Raw genomic sequence first — 16843 nt, 5'->3', positions numbered from 1 at the left:
ATAAATAAATTAAAAAATAATAAAAATAGCTCTTTCCCTCCTCCTAATAGAAGACCACCTGCTTTTGTCTGAAGTGGAAGTGCTTGAAAGCTTGAAAAAGTGGTGGCATCTTTGATGCATTATTTAATGTTCCTGTAATCTCACCAGTGGGAAAGTGTTATTTATTTATTTATTTTTTCATACTGTATCATATCTCAGAAATAGGTTTACCACAGCTACGTGCTCCAGATTTGATGCTGAAACATAATTCGTACACAAAGAAATGAAAAACCTTTTCCAACAGGCAGGGAAAGAAAGTAGGCCAATTACAATTGTTTACACGGTGTTTACAAAAGCTGAGCCGCGGTTCACTCGCAAAGCGCGTCCTGTTGGAAGTTTGGTTGTGGGGTGGAAAGAAGCATTTGCTCGCAATGCCACAGAAACCCTGCGGATTGGTTTAATCAGACCTGTTTAATCAGACCTGGTTTGTGAGCTGTATAAGGTTGGGTGAGCAGGAGTTTACTGGTCATTTATATTCTGGAAAAAATAATAATAATGACCTTTTACATGGGTGACATTCGACACTGAGTGTTTGTTCTCTGCCTTCTCCTTGGTGGGAAAGGATGGTTCAGTTTCATGTGAAAGTCGAATAACGACGTGGAACAACGCCACTCTGAAGTAGGAACACATGTGCTTGTGTATACAGAAAGTAAATGCTGTATTAGGGAACCGAATCAGATTGAAATGCGAGTCGACCACCTTCACAGAGAGAAAAGACTGATGATCCCAGAAAAACAAAATATTTACCACCATGCTGTTAAAAGGATGTAATGCAACCAAAGTTTATTATTTCAGACTAATTTCTGAATTGTTTGGAAAGGATGAACAATTATATATTATTATATAAAGCCATGGCAGAATGTGAACTGGAATGTCAAATCTAAACCATTCGCAAAGAGCACATATGTATGGGGGGGGGGGGGATATATCTTCCCCTGTAAACTGAAGTGATAAGGCCCATTTTGGCTCAAAGTCAGGTGCTTACCTGCATCCTGGTCCCTTCCACAGCCCACCTCTGTGGAGAGAGTTGGACCCGCGTGGGGGAAGCCTGCTTGCGCATAAACTCCAGCCGTGAGAGCTACGACAACGCCCAGCACTACTGCAAGAACCTGGGCGGCAACATCGCCTCCCTCGCCACCTCCAAGCAGGTGGACTTTGTCCTGGAGGAGCTGCAGCGGTACGAGCAGCAGGAGAAGGTGAGTACCCCAGGGGCCCAAACCAGGCCCTCAAATATTTCACAAGCATGTCAGTTTGCTTTGGGAATTCCACAGGCTTGGTGCTTAGACTTCAGGACATTAGCATGCTTATGAGTGGTGTCCATGGCAGGGCCTTGTCAGTGGCAAGATGAATACTGGTCCTGCTGATCTTTATGGATGCAATTCCACAGTGCCTTTATAGCTGTGTCGAATAATAATACAATCACACCAGCTGATTCCTAAGAAACACAGCTGGCTCCCTCTGGGCTAATATGTTACTGGACCGAGCTCTAAATTCTCTCTTTGTGAAGTTAGTGCGGCAGGGCTGGTTTCCGTGGGTGTTGAGGGATAGGAAAGCGGTTCAATGTAACGTGTCTCTGTGCTGACTGCCGGCATCACTGTGGGTCAGTAAAGCAGTCGGACCCCTGATGGCCGATGCTGAGCTCTCTTCCTCTTCCTCTGCAGAAGCTCTCCCCGTGGGTGGGGCTGAGGAAGATTAATGTGTCGTACTGGGGGTGGGAGGACTCCTCCCCCTTCACGAACACCTCCCTGCAGTGGTTGCCGGGCGAGCCCAGCGATTCGGGGTTCTGCGCGTCTCTGGAGCGGCCCGAGGTGTCGGGCCTGAAGGCCAATCCCTGCACGGCCACGTCCGACGGGCTGATCTGTGAGAAACCTGTCGGTGAGTCGCCCCCGCCCGCCGAACCCAACCCGATAGTGTCTGAAAGCGTCTCTCTCTCCATTCACTTCGGTTTATTTGCATGACAAAACGCTACATTTCGTACTGCCAAAGCATAAAGTGTTATAAAATCATTTAACATTGAACAGCACTTAAATTTAAACTTTAATTAAATCTTTCTCTCTCTCTAGCTCTCTCTCTCAATTCAATTCAATTCAAAGATGCTTTATTGGCATGAAATATTTCCATGTACAAGTTGCCAGAGCTTTACAAATAAATAAATATTTATTTGCTTTACGAAATAAATAAATAAAATGACACTGTACATAAAATACAATGAATGACACAACATGTTATGACATATAAACGGATAACAGTTGCATTACTAATACCAATAATAATAAATAAAATAATTGTACATTTTTCATAATATATGATCATAAAGCGTCTCTCTCTCTTTCTCCAGCTATCTGTACTAATTTTCTTCATCAACTCCCAACTGCCAAATAGTGTTCCTTCAGCACACTCTCATGCCCCAGTGTGTTGGTTAGGAACATTATTTTTCCTATGGAAAATCTGCTTGTAGACACGGACCATTTTTCAGCTGGTGAAGGCTGTTGAAGGTCCCAGACTCAGACGTTGTTTGCCCCTTAAACACTCAGTGGATGTGCAGGCAGCAGTGTGGCTGAGAAGAGGTTGCAGGTTTAAATACCGAGTGGTGCTTTACCACCGAAACCTTGAGCAGAGTGCTCACTCTGAATACCTTCATCAGTGAAGTACCTTCACCTCTTTTTTGGAAATCATTTGAAATGATTGTTATCTAAACACCATATTGGCAAATTTACTGTCATGAGTCATATGAGAACCCACCCCCTCCTCCTGCGGGCTTTTGGGCTGCTAATCGTTGAAAATGTTAAAGTTTGAATAATGTTGTAATGTTTTTCTCTAAATAATTTCCAAGGCTTTAATTATGGTTTTTGTAGCATAGCTGAAGCATTACTGAAACACATTATCCCTTGTCCATGCTAATTCACTTCAACTCCAGTTCTTGTGACACAGTTGGAACATTATTGAAACATTGTTTTCCATGTTCAAGTCAATTTACTTCTTTTCCAGTTCTTGTAATATAACTGAAACATTACCAAAAGAACTTGAACCATGTTCATGTATATTCACTGTAATTACAGTTGTTGTAACGTAGTTATAACATTCCTGAAACACTGTTTCCTGCCTGCAGTGAGCCCCAATCAGAACGCCAGACCGTGCAAGACGCCCTGCTCCCTGCGCAACTCCTGCTCCAACTGCACAAGCCAGGCCATGGAGTGCATGTGGTGCAGCAGCACCAAGCGCTGCGTGGACTCCAACGCCTACGTCATCTCCTTCCCCTATGGCCAGTGCCTGGAGTGGCAGACCGGGGACTGTGTGTGTGAGTATACATCCGCTCCACTGACCTCAGACCAGTGTCTGAGCTTCGTCTGCTCCACTGACCTCAGACCAGTGCCTGAACTTCTTCTGCTCCACTGACCTCCGACCAGTGCCTGAACGTCGTCTGCTCCACTGACCTCAGCCCAGTGCCTGAGCTTCTTCAGGTCCTCTGACCTCAGACCAGTGCCTGAACATTGTCTGCTCTACTGACCCAGGACCACTATTTAACTTGAGTCTCTTCTACTGACCACGGTCTGAACTGGCTCTGCTCAAATGAACGGAGACCAGTATTTAAACTGAGGTTGTCCAATGTTGTCTGAAAAGGGACTGAGTGGGTGCAGCTTTCTGTTCTAGCCCAGCACTAAGCTGTCTGATTCTACTCGGTTCTACATGGTTCTTTACTCACCTCAGACCTGTGAGAACCAGAGGTACCTGAAAAAGCCAGTTGCACACAGAGATGCTGATGTGTTGAGAGACCAGCAGAGTAAATAATTATTTGATGAGTAGTAATGAGTTCCTTCATGCTGGGGAAGTTTGCAGGAAGTCTATATCTGACATGAATCTGTATCTTACATGGCGTGTTCCACAGATGCTTTCTTGCGGGTCCGTTTTGATTTTTGCGTCTGTCAGTGTTGACTCCTGGGGGTGCAGCGGAAATCCGAAAGCACTTGTAAACGTGAACTTTTCAATCTTTGTTTTCAATCGGGTTTTTGTAATACCGACAAAGACAGCCCAGCGAACACAGACAGGTGGCGTACTGCAGCATTTGTAGAAAAGAGTTTTTCTCTCAGAAAATCCATAGCGTATTGACGTCTGTCTGACCGAACAGAAAGAAAACACGCGGTTTCTGTTTCCTTCCATTTACAAACAGCCTGGATCCACAACTCCAGTCTGCTCCCGTAATGGCTCCTCTTAAACATATAGATTATATTATAAAGAGCTCACCGGAGAGCAAACGCTCAGGATTATTGGCGAGGAGCTGCAGAACAGTGTTTCATTAGACTGTGGAGAGGACCTGAGTGGGTTTTATACCCGCTGCCGCTGTGTGTTACCTGCTGTGGAGGCTCTTAGGTGCAGTACGGTTAACCGATGTTTACATATTCACGTCAAGGGCTCGCTCACAGACCTCGCCTGAAAATAACTTATTTTTGTTTATGTCACGCGCAAAATGCATTCAGTATGCGTCCGTGTGCTTCGAAACGTAATTAGATGAAGTATCACTTCTCAGTTCATTTATTCAATACCGAGAAATTGCCTCCGGAAAACATACATGGCAGCAAAATATTTACGATTACATTAAGCGTCCTATAAATACGGCCGCGGAGGCAGGAATAATAGTCTGCAGCAGGCTGTGGTGTTCTCGGGTTTAACATCGCTCTCACCCTCTGTGGGGTTTACAGGAAAGTCTGCATTACCTGTATTTTTGTTCGCCCACATTGTTGCTCCTTTTTAGCTTCTAAGCCGCAGAGCTGGAAGAAAGGCGTTTGGTTTCAAAATATTCTTCTGCCAGAAACTGCATACGTAAAATACGCTTGTCATATTTTGTTGTGCGCCGTCTTCGTGACAGGTCTTTTGGTGTGCGTTTATGTCTTTTCCTCAAGAGCCTTCCAGTGTAGGAGTGGGCTGAGATACAAAGCGAAATGTCTGGAACGTATAAAATTATGAGAACAAGTATCATAGACGCCAGACAGGCAGTGTGAGCGAGGTAAACTGCCAAGCCTTCCCCCTGACGCCACACTGGTCCCGCGCCTGTTAGAGAACCTGAAGTCTAATGCCGTGTTCACTGTTGAGGTACATGTTCCTTGCTTTGACACTGGAACTATCAGCCCAGAGCAAAGCCCCCATTCGTCTTCATTTCTAAAGCTTGTTATTTTTGCAGAAGGCTTCTCTCTGTATGGTTTGCGTGAGGTTCCTTGAGCAGGGTTGCCAAGCTGATTTCAAACTTATAAGGGACGGTGGTGCAACCTGTCTGTCAGAGGAGCCAAAGCTGTGCTATTACACGGTGGGTAACAGCTGGTACTCACAAACTCTCACTGTTTAGTCTGGGAGAAAAGAAAACCCTGAAACCTTCCTTACAGAGACAGCGCACAAACACCCACACACACGCACGCACGCATACCTGTATGCAAACACACACATACACACACACACACACAAGGTCATTATATTCGGTTTATCTGGTTTGTCGTGATTCGATAGCATTTATTTCCCCTTCGTGTCGTTTGTTTCCCGAGGGGAGAGGGTTGGGCGGGGACCGAAGCCCCTCTACCTCCCTCTGGTATCCACGGGATACGTTGGCGTGGAGCGCGGGAGCACTTTGTGACTTTGGCAGCTGTAGGAGGGTGTCCTGCTAATGCATTATGACTCCAGCCGCTTCTAAGATGGGCCCGTCAGATTGAAGGTCACGTTTTAAAATGTAATTAGAACAGTGCCTGTTTCCTGCTCTCTGCGGGTCGACTGAAATTGCTTCTGCCCCCCCTCCCCTTCTTGACAATACAATTTACCTGTGGCAGCTACCACGCAATCTTTGTCCCCCCACCCCCCACACACATTTTTATGGCTGTGAATGAACTACTTTCCGTACGTTTTATTTTGTATTAATTCATCAGTGGCAGCTTTTGCATAATAACGTGCTGTACATTTATTTGTGTTAATGCATAACTAAGAGTGGCTTGGAGATTGAGGCATAATATGGAAGCAGTGGGACCTGGGAGATTGGGGCATGGTAACAGAAGCAGTGGGTCCTGGGAGATTGGGGCATAATAACAGAAGCAGTGGTTGCTGGGAGATTGGGGCATGGTAACAGAAGCAGTGGTTGCTGGGAGATTGGGGCTTGGTAACAGAAGCAGTGGTTGCTGGGAGATTGGGGCATGGTAACAGAGGCAGTGGTTGCTGGGAGATTGAAGCCCGTCTCTTCGTCCTGTTCCTGTCTGATTATTCTGTCTCTTGCCGTTTTTAGGACAGTGCTGAGGACTGGTGTTTACAGATATTTTGTTACTTTCGCATGTCTGTCTATATCCAGTCACACATACCGATGCTGGGAGATCCTGCGGGTAGTCCCGTTACTGAATATCTTGGCCGTGTAAAAGGCCTTTCATTTCACTCAGAACAGATTATCATGAATACTTTTTTGAGACTTGGGCTTTAAATAAGTGCAGTGTAGTTACATATATCAAAGCGAAAGTGAAGCCCCTTTCAGCAGAATACGGGAGATTCTCTGATCAGCCAGCTTTGCTGGGAGGCTGTGTTAAATCACAAAGTGTGTTTGAGTTTGGCATTGATTCGCCATGCCCCACAGACACGCTCTCATGTTCATTTCTGTATTCCTCCATCTGCTGCCAGCTGACAAGGGCGCGCTCGTTTGCAGCGGATCCTGAACAATGGCTGGTCCCTCAGCTTGGCACGCAGTGGGAGTGCGGGGCCACATTAACCCTAATGACACGTCCACGCATCCATCTCACGGCCTGTCGACTGCGGCCAGCCGGAGACTCAGTCTCTCCATGTGGGGGAGACGCTGCCTCGTGAAACCAGGCCGGACAAAATGGTGGCTGCTCTTTTCACAACCGGCTAAAAGGATGCAGCTGATACACGCGCACACACACACACACACACACACACACACACACATATACGCACACATACGCATTCACACACATACGTATACAGACACATACGCATACACACATACACACATACATACACACACATACACGTACACACACACACACACACACACACACACACACACACACATACACACACACACACATAATTATGCATTGTCTTGATGAGATTGACCAGATCACAGATGAGCAGGCTGAAGTCCAGGCTTTCTGTAGCCTAGCCTCTGCAATCCCTCTGCCTGTGCTGAAATAAATAAATAAACAGAAAAATTAATGAAATAAATGTGAAAACCATCAAACAGAACAAAGGGAGCGAATGCAGGGCAGCCAACCACGGGGCTTCGTTTCCCGAAGCCTCGGGAAATAAAGAAACGAATTTGAGCAGGAAGAGGAAACTTTGCGTGGAGTTGATGAAGACCATCTGCGGCGGCTCGGCGGTACGGCGCCGGGGAAACGCCGCGCAACGACAGCGCGTCAACGATTATGCACAACCGCCCCGCAACACTCTGTAAACGTTCGTGTAAAAACAGCGCGGAGAATGCCAATTAATCGCTGCAGAACAAGGCTCCATAAATGTGCCTTACCGTGGGACACGGCTCTATAAATATGCATCGCTGCAGAGCGGGGACGTGTTCCTCTCAGCTGGAGCGCGGCGGTCATCGAGGTGAGCTCCATTAGCCCTGCGCCGAGGTGCGCTGAGGTCCTGTGCCGTGTAAACGCTGTGCGTCACCTGAGGGGTGAGGGCATTGGAAACGTATGGATGCGACACATCCTGCCTGCGGGTTATTTATTCAAACTCCTTCAGTTCAGACTGCCGCTCTGAAAGCAGAGGAGCCCCCCTGCATACCCCCTCACCCACACACCCCCCCCCCCATAATGAATCTCACCCCCAGAAACTCGAAACCTGCAGAATTCGGAGAAGGCTTCGCTGAATTTTCTGGGGCGGTTGATGTGATGCGTTTTTTTTTTTTTTTTTTTTTTTTCTTGGTTGTATTACTTTCTGAAAATCTGTGCTAACCTGTTTTTCAAAGCGGTAAAACAATAGGAGAGGAATTGGAGAAGATGAAGGAATTCCCTGCCATCCTCATCTTCAGCGTTTTTGCTGCTGCCCGGAGATGCTGATGGAGAAATTAGATGAACGTGAAAAATGCTGAAATGTGTGAATGGAAATGCTTTAGGCGACATTTGATTCCACCCTGGTCTTGGGAGTGAAAAGCCGTTTTCCAGAACAATCCATTTGCTTTTTATTTGTTTCTGACCTGAGCTGACTGAATTTTTATTTATATTTTTATATTTAAAAACTATGTGCAGCATGACAGCAGGACTGAGCCACTGGTTCACTGCACTGGTTTCTCAGAGCCCAGCTCTTAGCCCTGGCCCTCTCAGACACTCTGTGGGCTGCAGTGCCATGGATTCTCACTTAGGCTCAGAGAATACACCTGAGCAGGTCGAGCAGGTCTAACAGCTCTCAGTGAGCTCTCCACTCACCTCCACTCTCTCTCTGTCTCTCCGTGTCTCTCCTTTTCTCCCCTCTCTCCCCTTCTATCTGTCTTTCCCTCTTTCCCACTCTCTTGTGCTCTCTCGCTCTCTCTCTCTCTCTCTCTCTCTCTCTCTCTCTCTCTCTCTCTCTCTCTCCCACAACCACCCTCTCCCCCCTCTCTCTCCCCCTCTCTCTCTCTCTCTCTCTCTCTCTCTCTCTCTCTCTCTCTCTCTCCCACAACCACCCTCTCCCCCCTCTCTCTCCCCCTCTCTCTCTCTCTCTCTCTCTCTCTCTCTCTCTCTCTCTCTCTCTCTGCAGCTCAGAACTGTTCAGGTCTGCGTACCTGTGTGCAGTGTCTGGAGCAGCCGGACTGCGGGTGGTGTGGGGACCCCAGTAACACAGGCAGGGGTCAGTGTGTGGAGGGGTCCCACAGGGGCCCCATGAGGAGCCCGGGGCCCAAGCAGAGCCCCGACATGCTGCTGGAGCCGGCCCTGTGCCCCCGAGATCGAGGCTACGACTGGTCCTTCATCACCTGCCCCGGTGAGCGCACACACACACACACACACACACACACACACACACACACACAATCTCACATGCAGAGAGATTTCAGTTTTTCTTTTTTCTAAAAACATGTTTTCACTTTGTCAATTTGGGTAATTGAGTATAGATTGATGGGCAAAAATGGCAATTTGATTGTTTTTTTGCAAAACACTGAATACTTTCTGAAGCCACTTTCTCTTTGTGCTTCAGCCTGCCAGTGTAACGGGCACAGCGTGTGTGTGAACAGCAGTGTGTGTGAGCACTGTAGAAACCTGACCACTGGACAGCACTGCCAGACCTGCCTGCCTGGCTACTACGGAGACCCCACCAACGGCGGACGTTGTCAAGGTGAGTACAGTCGCCTGTGCAGTGTGCTTGAGTGGACCACAGGGGGCAGCGCTGGACAAAACCCTTTTTAAATCTAGCTTTTGGTACAAAGAGTTCTCGCCCAGAAGTTTGGCAGAAAGTCATAAATTATATGTTCCTGTGTGGGGGGTTGAGAGGTCGTTCAGGTCTCTCATAATCCTTGTGGCAAACGGAATTTCCTGTGTTGTTACCTGCAGTTTCTGTGTGTTTACGTGTTGTTACCTGGTGTGCCAGTAGTCCTTTGTGTTGGCAGCTGCAGTGCTGTGTGCTGGGATGTTTCTGTGGACGTGCGGAGAAAGAGAGAGGGAGAGGGAGAGGGAGGGAGAGGGCGGCATCATCACTCTGTCTGACAGAGTGCTGCTCTGATAGTGCATCACTCTTCATCATTTCCTGATTTCCTCACGCTGAGTGAGGGGCTGTGGAGCCGTGGCCTGTGAGAGCTGCTGTGATGGATTTAACCTCCTTCCACCTGGGACGCACACCCATATACACTTTACACACAGACACACACACACACACACACAGACACACAGACACACACACACACAGACACACACACACACACAGACACACACACACACACAGACACACACACACACACACAGACACACACACACACACAGACACACACACACACACAGATACACACACACAGACACACATACACACACACAGACACACACACAGACACATACACACATACACACATACACACACACAGACACACAGACACACATACACACATACACACATACACACATACACACAGACACACAGACACACAGACACACAGACACACAGACACACACACAAGCGCACGCACACACACACATACACTCAGACAAGCTCACTCGCACAAGCACACCCACACACCCACACACACACACTCAGATGGACTCACTCGCACAAGCACACACGCACGCACACACACACACACAAGCGCTCCAACACACACACGCACACATACACACACACACACACACACACACACACTTCCCTCCCCTCACACAAGTGCAATGCCCCCATACTACTTTCCCCACCGCACACCAAAAGCCACTCAGTATTCTGGCTGTTAAATTGTACAACTCCCTGTTGCTAATGGGCTGGCCATGGTCAGCACAAATCTAAAGGCTCACAGAAGCAGATTTATCTCCACTGCAATGATTTAAAGTCAGTGATGTGTGGTAGATTAGGGAGTGAGCGGGTCTCATCACCGCTCAGTGCTCAGTGGGACAGACGTCATCGTGCGCCTCATGTTTTCAAAAACAGAGACAATGAGGCAGTAAAACAATACTGCCCTTGAAAACAAATACGTTTTAGCAAGATGGATGTTCCATCCCATGATTTCTTTTTTGTTTTTTTAAACTTGTTTGAGAATTGCATTTGATGGCTTTGAAGACTGACCTTGTACGAAGAGAGCGGATTTCCATGGGTTTCTGTACGGAGTGGCATTTCCTTAAATGAGATAAGACCTCTAAGCCCATCAAGGCTGTCAGGTTCACCTTGTGGAGTTTTTAAACGCTTAGCTCCGATTGGCCAGCTGCAGGCCCGGTAGCAGTAACAGTTTTTGCGATTGTGGAGAGACCCGACACCTGGGCCATTCACCAGCAACTGTGGACGGAAGCTTCATGAAATCCAAAATGGATTTTCTGGAATATTTGTAAATCACTCCTTACAGACACTGTCTCACGCAGACACTTTACGGAAAATCAGGAAAAAAGGTGATGCAAAATAAATAGTTTATAGTTTTTTTACTTTGAGTGTAACATCTTTCTGTTGAACTGAGTCTGAGTGATTTAATGCTGGGATTCAATGTATTGTACATTCAGTGCCATTCGTATGGACTCCCACAGACCAGCATCCTCTCTGCTGATGGTGTGGTCAGGGCCGGGTCAGAGAAACACGCAGAGGGGCTGAAGGCCTCTTTCATTTCCTGTTTGTTAAACGGCTGCAGTTTGTCGGCCCTCTCCTCTCATTGGCGGTCATTGCAGGAGACTTTTTCTAAATGCCCGAGGCCCACTGCAAGGGCAAGAGGAGATCAGAGGACTCTGATTACCCAGAACTTACATCTTCCTCCTTCCTCCCTCCTTCCTCCTGAACTCTCACGCTCTCTCCTTCTCTCTCTCCTTCTCTTTCTCAAGGTTGTGCGGAATTGGAAATAAATGTTTAACTTTAAATGAAGTTTGAATCCGGAATGTGACTTTTTGACTTTGCTGCGAATAAAGGGAATAAGGTGGTAGATACAGATATGACCTGATGTTAATGCTTTGTGAGTAATTCCTGTTTGGCGTTGTTCTCCTCGCTCGGGATTAGAGTAAAGAAGCTAATGTGGACCGACAAACCGATGCGGCAGGGAGGTAATCGTGTCAGCTGGAGGCCCCCAGGGGCCCGCGCTGGTCGGAGAGCCCGGCCTGGCTGAACTGAGGCTGCCTCCTCTCATGCAGCACCTGAGGAAAGCTCAGCAGGCCTGTTTGAAGCCTGCTGTGGTCAGGGCAATTAGAGGAGCACTACCCCGCTGGCAGCCGTATTTCCATTACTGCGCGTGTGTATGTATGTTTGTGTGTGAGCGTGAGTGTGAAAGAGCGGGAGAGAGGTTTTGCATGAATGACTGAGTTAGCAAGTTTGTGTGTGTGTGTGTATGGAAAAGAGAGAATGGTAGAGAAGTCTTGCAGGAATGAAAGAGTGTGTGTGTGTGTGTGTGTGTGTGTGTGTGTGAGTGGGAATGGGAATGGGAATGGGAATGAGAGGTTTTGCATGAATGACTGAGTGTGAGTGTGAGTGTGAGTGTGAGTGTGAGTGTGAGTGTGAGTGTGAGTGTGAGTGTGAGTGTGAGTGTGAGTGTGAGTGTGAGTGTGAGTGTGAGTGTGAGTGTGAGTGTGAGTGTGTAGCGGTTCTTTCAGGAATGCCATTCCTCCAGCTTTTCCTCATCCTGCCCACATTCCCCAGCAGCGCTGCGCTTCTGTTATCAGGGCTCTGTGGAGCTCCTGCAGGCGCGGGTGGGCAGGCCCACACCTCGACAGGGGCACGTCAGGCTGGCGTGTGCGGGTGTGTAATCCCTGCAGCTGTACGCAGTCACGGGTGGATTAGTCATGCACATCTGGTTAAAGGGATGAAAGAGTTTAGTTACTCCTGTGAAACGGCTGTTACGAGTCCCCAGGCCTGTTCACAGTTCTCTTTACTGTGTGTGTGTGTGTGTGTGTGTGTGTGTGTGTGTGTGTGTGTCAGGCTGTGTGTGAGCGGCGGCGTACTGTGTGAGTGACTGCGTGTGTGAGGGTGTATTTGTGAGCGCGTGTGAGATTGTGTGTTTGTGTGCGAGTCAACATCATATGGAATCTCGTGAGGGAGTGTGTCCACCAGAACTTGCTCCTAGATATGAATTCTCACCTCAGAGAAACAACCCTAACATTTTTAGGGTGAAGTCAGATTTCAGACTGAGGCCTTTATGTGATATACAGCATAACTCCTTACTGATCAATGCCATCGGCTGTGGATTCATCGTTCTCTCTTTAGCCGTTTGCGTTTGCATGAGAACTGCTGGAAAATAATTTATCACATTCACATGACTTTGGGTGGTCTGATTTTATGATCTACTTTCTGTAGCTTGCTGTAGCTTCTCTCTCTAGGCATGTTAAAGAAATGTAGGCATTTTTATGGCATAACGAATAATGTACACCTTGATGATCCACAAACGCTTTCAGCTTGCACTTAGGAGTCTGTATTGCATTTCTCCCACGCGTTATTAATTCTCTTAGAAGGGATATGTGGAGCTTTTAAATATTGATACCTCAGCATGACCCAGTGATACTGCACTGTTTCCTGTAGCTGAGCGATAGCTAGCGTCACACACCAGTATCAGTTACTTAGGGGATTAAATTAAAAGGACTGAAAATAGAACGAGAACATGAGCGCACACGCTTACACTCACCCTGTCTCACACACACGCGCACACACACACACACACACACAGTCCTCTCTATCACATACGCATGCTCTCTCAAACCCACACACATTTGTCTCTGATAGGAGACAGGTTCATGGCAGAGTGATTCTGGCTTGTTTATTGGCTGTATGTCAGTGACCCACCTGAATCTTCAAGCCCAGGAGCTGAGAGAAGACCTGTGTTCAGAGTCTGGTCAGCTTGTGTTCAGAGCCTGGTCAGCTTGTGTTCAGAGTCTGGTCAGCTTGTGTTCAGAGCCTGGTCAGCCAGCAGTCTCTGTGAGAGCAGACTTGCTCTTGGTGTCCTTGAGGGGAATCTGACCTTTCTGTGAGCTGACGATGGTGATCTTCTGTGGTTTGTTTTTAGATCCTAGATTTGGCTCATTAAAAATGGAATAATCATTATTTTGGACAGAAAGCATTATTATGTATGTCCCATTGAAGATTCCCCTTTTAACCTCTGTCCAGAGATTTGCATCATATGGCTGTGGCTTGGAAGGGCTAGCCTGTTCCCATCGTTCTGGTTATCTTGATTCACGGATGTGTTATTCTGAGAATTCACCAAAGTGCTTTTATTTTCGGTAGTTCTCGGATATACACGCACAAATAGAAACACAGACACACACGCACACACATGCCAACAGCCGATTTTCCTGCACGTTCTTTGCCAGCATCATTGAAATTATATTTGGGCTTTATGAATAATTTTTGCCCTTGCATTCCTGATGAACTGAAGGTCAATAAAGCCTGTCAGTTTGAATGTTTTATGTACCCACTATATTTTCCCACAAACGCATATGAAAATGAACAGTATGAATACAACTTTCCTCTATTTATGATTCTGCAAAATATTCCTAAATATTTCATTCTTTTGTACTGTGTTAAAAGTAAATAAATCTGTTTTTGATTTGCACATAAGGACAGATGCTATAGTGCTGCAGACTGATCCAGCAGTGTTGGTTCAGTTCCACAAGGGCAGATACTGTGCAAGGACACACACACACACACACACACACACACACACACACACACACACACACAAAGGTGTACACAAACACACACACGCACACACACACTCATTAATCTCTCCCCTCCAGGATTTTTATTGTTTTGCCACCTCCAGTTTGATGCCAGGGCAAACAGTCTCCAGACCGGGCTTCTCTAGGAGACAAAAACATGCTGTTCCTCGCAGCTGGAGCTGTGCCCGGGGCCAAACGCACACCTGCACTCCGCCGGAGCCAGGGGCCGATATCCTCACACATCCCCCTGAGAACCGCTGTGGCCTTTTCCCTTCCCAAACACGGTCTCACTCTGCAAACAGAAGCACAACTTCACAACTCAGCCCTGCATACTTCTCACCCTGCATACTTTCCCCCTCTCTCACCCTGCATACTTTCCCCCTCTCTCACCCTGCATACTTTCCCCCTCTCTCACCCTGCACACCCCCCCCAGCCCTGCATACTCCACCCCCCCCCCCCCCAGCCCTGCATACTTCCCCCCTCTCTCACCCTGCATACTTCCCCCCCCCTCTCTCACCCTGCACACTTCCCCCCAGCCCTGCATACTTCGCCCCTCTCTCACCCTGCACACCCCCCCCAGCCCTGCATACTTCCCCCCTCTCTCACCCTGCACACTTCCCCCCAGCCCTGCATACTTCCCCCCTCTCTCACCCTGCACACTTCCCCCCAGCCCTGCATACTTCCCCCCTCTCTCACGCTGCCCACTCCCCCCCTCTCTCACCCTGCACACTCCCCCCCTCTCTCTCCCTGCACCCCCCCCAGCCCTGCATACTTCCCCCCTCTCTCACGCTGCCCACTCCCCCCCTCTCTCACCCTGCCCACTCCCCCCCTCTCTCACCCTGCACACTCCCCCCCCCCCCCCCCTCCTCTCTCTCCTCAGTGCTCAGGTCCTGTGTTTGAGCCGCGGTCCTCCAGAGGATTCCCTCTCTCTAAGAGCTCTCCCCCGCCTCCCCTGGTAGCCAGCGCAACATTAATCAAGGCTCGCCTGTGACCCAGGGAGACATCGTATAGATGCGTGTCAAACTCCGGCTGCTAAAAAAAAATATACGTATGAAAAATTGATAAATAAAAATAGTGGCGTTGCTCTGCAGAAACGGTGTTTTATAAAATATTTATTCGGCCTGTCACTTCTGGCCGGCTTACAGGAGCGTAAGTGGAGGGAGCGGATCGATGGGGCTGACCTGGGTAGCGGTGCGGGTTTGCGCGGGAGTCAGCAGTATTGTGGGATAGCCTTCGGGGGGGGGGGGTGGAGGACAGGTATACCGTGGCCTGGCTGGAGGGGTGGGGGGGGGGGGGGGGGGAAGAGGACGGATGTAGAAGCTCTTAATCACGGTTAATTGCTCCGGAGCCGGGACCGGGGGGTACGACAACGGTGCTGCGAAAAACAAAACAACAGGGAGTCCCCAGACATCTGCTCTGCCCCCTCCGCTAATTTATCACCTGTCTGGGGCTGCCGTGTCTTCTGCTGCCAGACCCCCCCCCCCCCTACCGCTACACCCGCTAATTAAACTCAGAGCCGGGGGGAGGATGGGAGAAGCACGGCCTCTTTGGACAAAACTCATTTTACTCCGGATGTCGCTCTGGATCTCCCAGCTTCAAAAGGGCGAGTTTCGAGAGAGAGTTCTCCCCTCTGGTCGGCACAGCGCCCCCTGTCTGTAATGCTGATGTAGGACTGGGCACTCTAGGCTAATGTATAGACAGATCAGCGGTACACTGCCATAAGCGCACTCATGGCTCAGATTTTTGAGGCCCTGGGTCCCTCTCTTTCTGACCTGTGATGTCTGCCCTTTTTCGTGTTCACGAGTACATGTGTTAATGTCATTTAGCGTGCACTACCTAAAGATTCCACTTTTGAAGTATACACTAGTCCATCTTAAAGTGTGCACTTTCACCATCAAGTCATTGCAGCTGGACTCCTCTTTCGAGAGATTTGTTTAGAGACAGGGACGAGGTCTCGGTTAATGTGACGTGGTGACCCCCACTACAAACATAGTTCCATCTCTTTAACACCTCATCTGCATTCGAGATGTGACGCGTATTTTCTCGAATGCCGTCTTGCCATGTTTTTGACAAAAAGGTATTTTTAGATCCTTCACAGAATAGCAGCGTGTGTTAATTCATGAGTGACAGGTCATTTATTTACACGTGCTCAGAGTTAGTGAGGGCAGAAGCAGGGTGGTTACACACACAGATCAGACATCACCCCTGGGGGAGTGGGGTGGGGTCGGCCGTTTGATAACACGTCTGTATTAAAGAGACAGCTGCCTGCCTGCATACGTGTACGCAGGTACCTCTCCACACATCACCTCCAAGCTGCCACTCAAGCTAAACTCTTTCTTCTACCAGTTTATGTGGAGTCGGCTCTCTTTGAGTCCCGGTTCAGCTCTGTAAAAGTGGTTAGTATAGTCTCAGTATTCATTGCTAACCTTTTGAATCTGGAAGCCTTTAACCTCTTTGTCAAGGGTTCCTCCATCGCAGCCAGCAAAGGTTTGGCACAGTAAAACCGGGCACACACTCACACACACAGTTTGGCCAGACCT

At 48.3% G+C, this 16843-nt stretch overlaps 1 protein-coding gene across 2 annotated transcripts in view; it reads left to right on the top strand.

The window, feature by feature from the left end:
* LOC133118394 (attractin-like protein 1) overlaps nucleotides 1-16843 on the top strand; it is a 199240-nt gene that overhangs the window by 51993 nt on the left and 130404 nt on the right. For both annotated transcript variants that reach the window (XM_061228372.1, XM_061228373.1), the window contains exons 16-20: nucleotides 1048-1235; nucleotides 1701-1914; nucleotides 3149-3337; nucleotides 8758-8979; nucleotides 9193-9330. In XM_061228372.1, coding sequence (XP_061084356.1) covers nucleotides 1048-1235; nucleotides 1701-1914; nucleotides 3149-3337; nucleotides 8758-8979; nucleotides 9193-9330 — 951 coding nt within the window. The remainder of the gene's footprint in view (nucleotides 1-1047; nucleotides 1236-1700; nucleotides 1915-3148; nucleotides 3338-8757; nucleotides 8980-9192; nucleotides 9331-16843) is intronic.

Source organism: Conger conger, chromosome 18 (genome assembly GCF_963514075.1).
Source record: "Conger conger chromosome 18, fConCon1.1, whole genome shotgun sequence".
Lineage (NCBI taxonomy): Eukaryota > Metazoa > Chordata > Actinopteri > Anguilliformes > Congridae > Conger > Conger conger.
The sequence above is the reverse complement of the archived record's forward strand: the minus strand, read 5'-3'. Positions and strand labels throughout refer to the sequence as shown.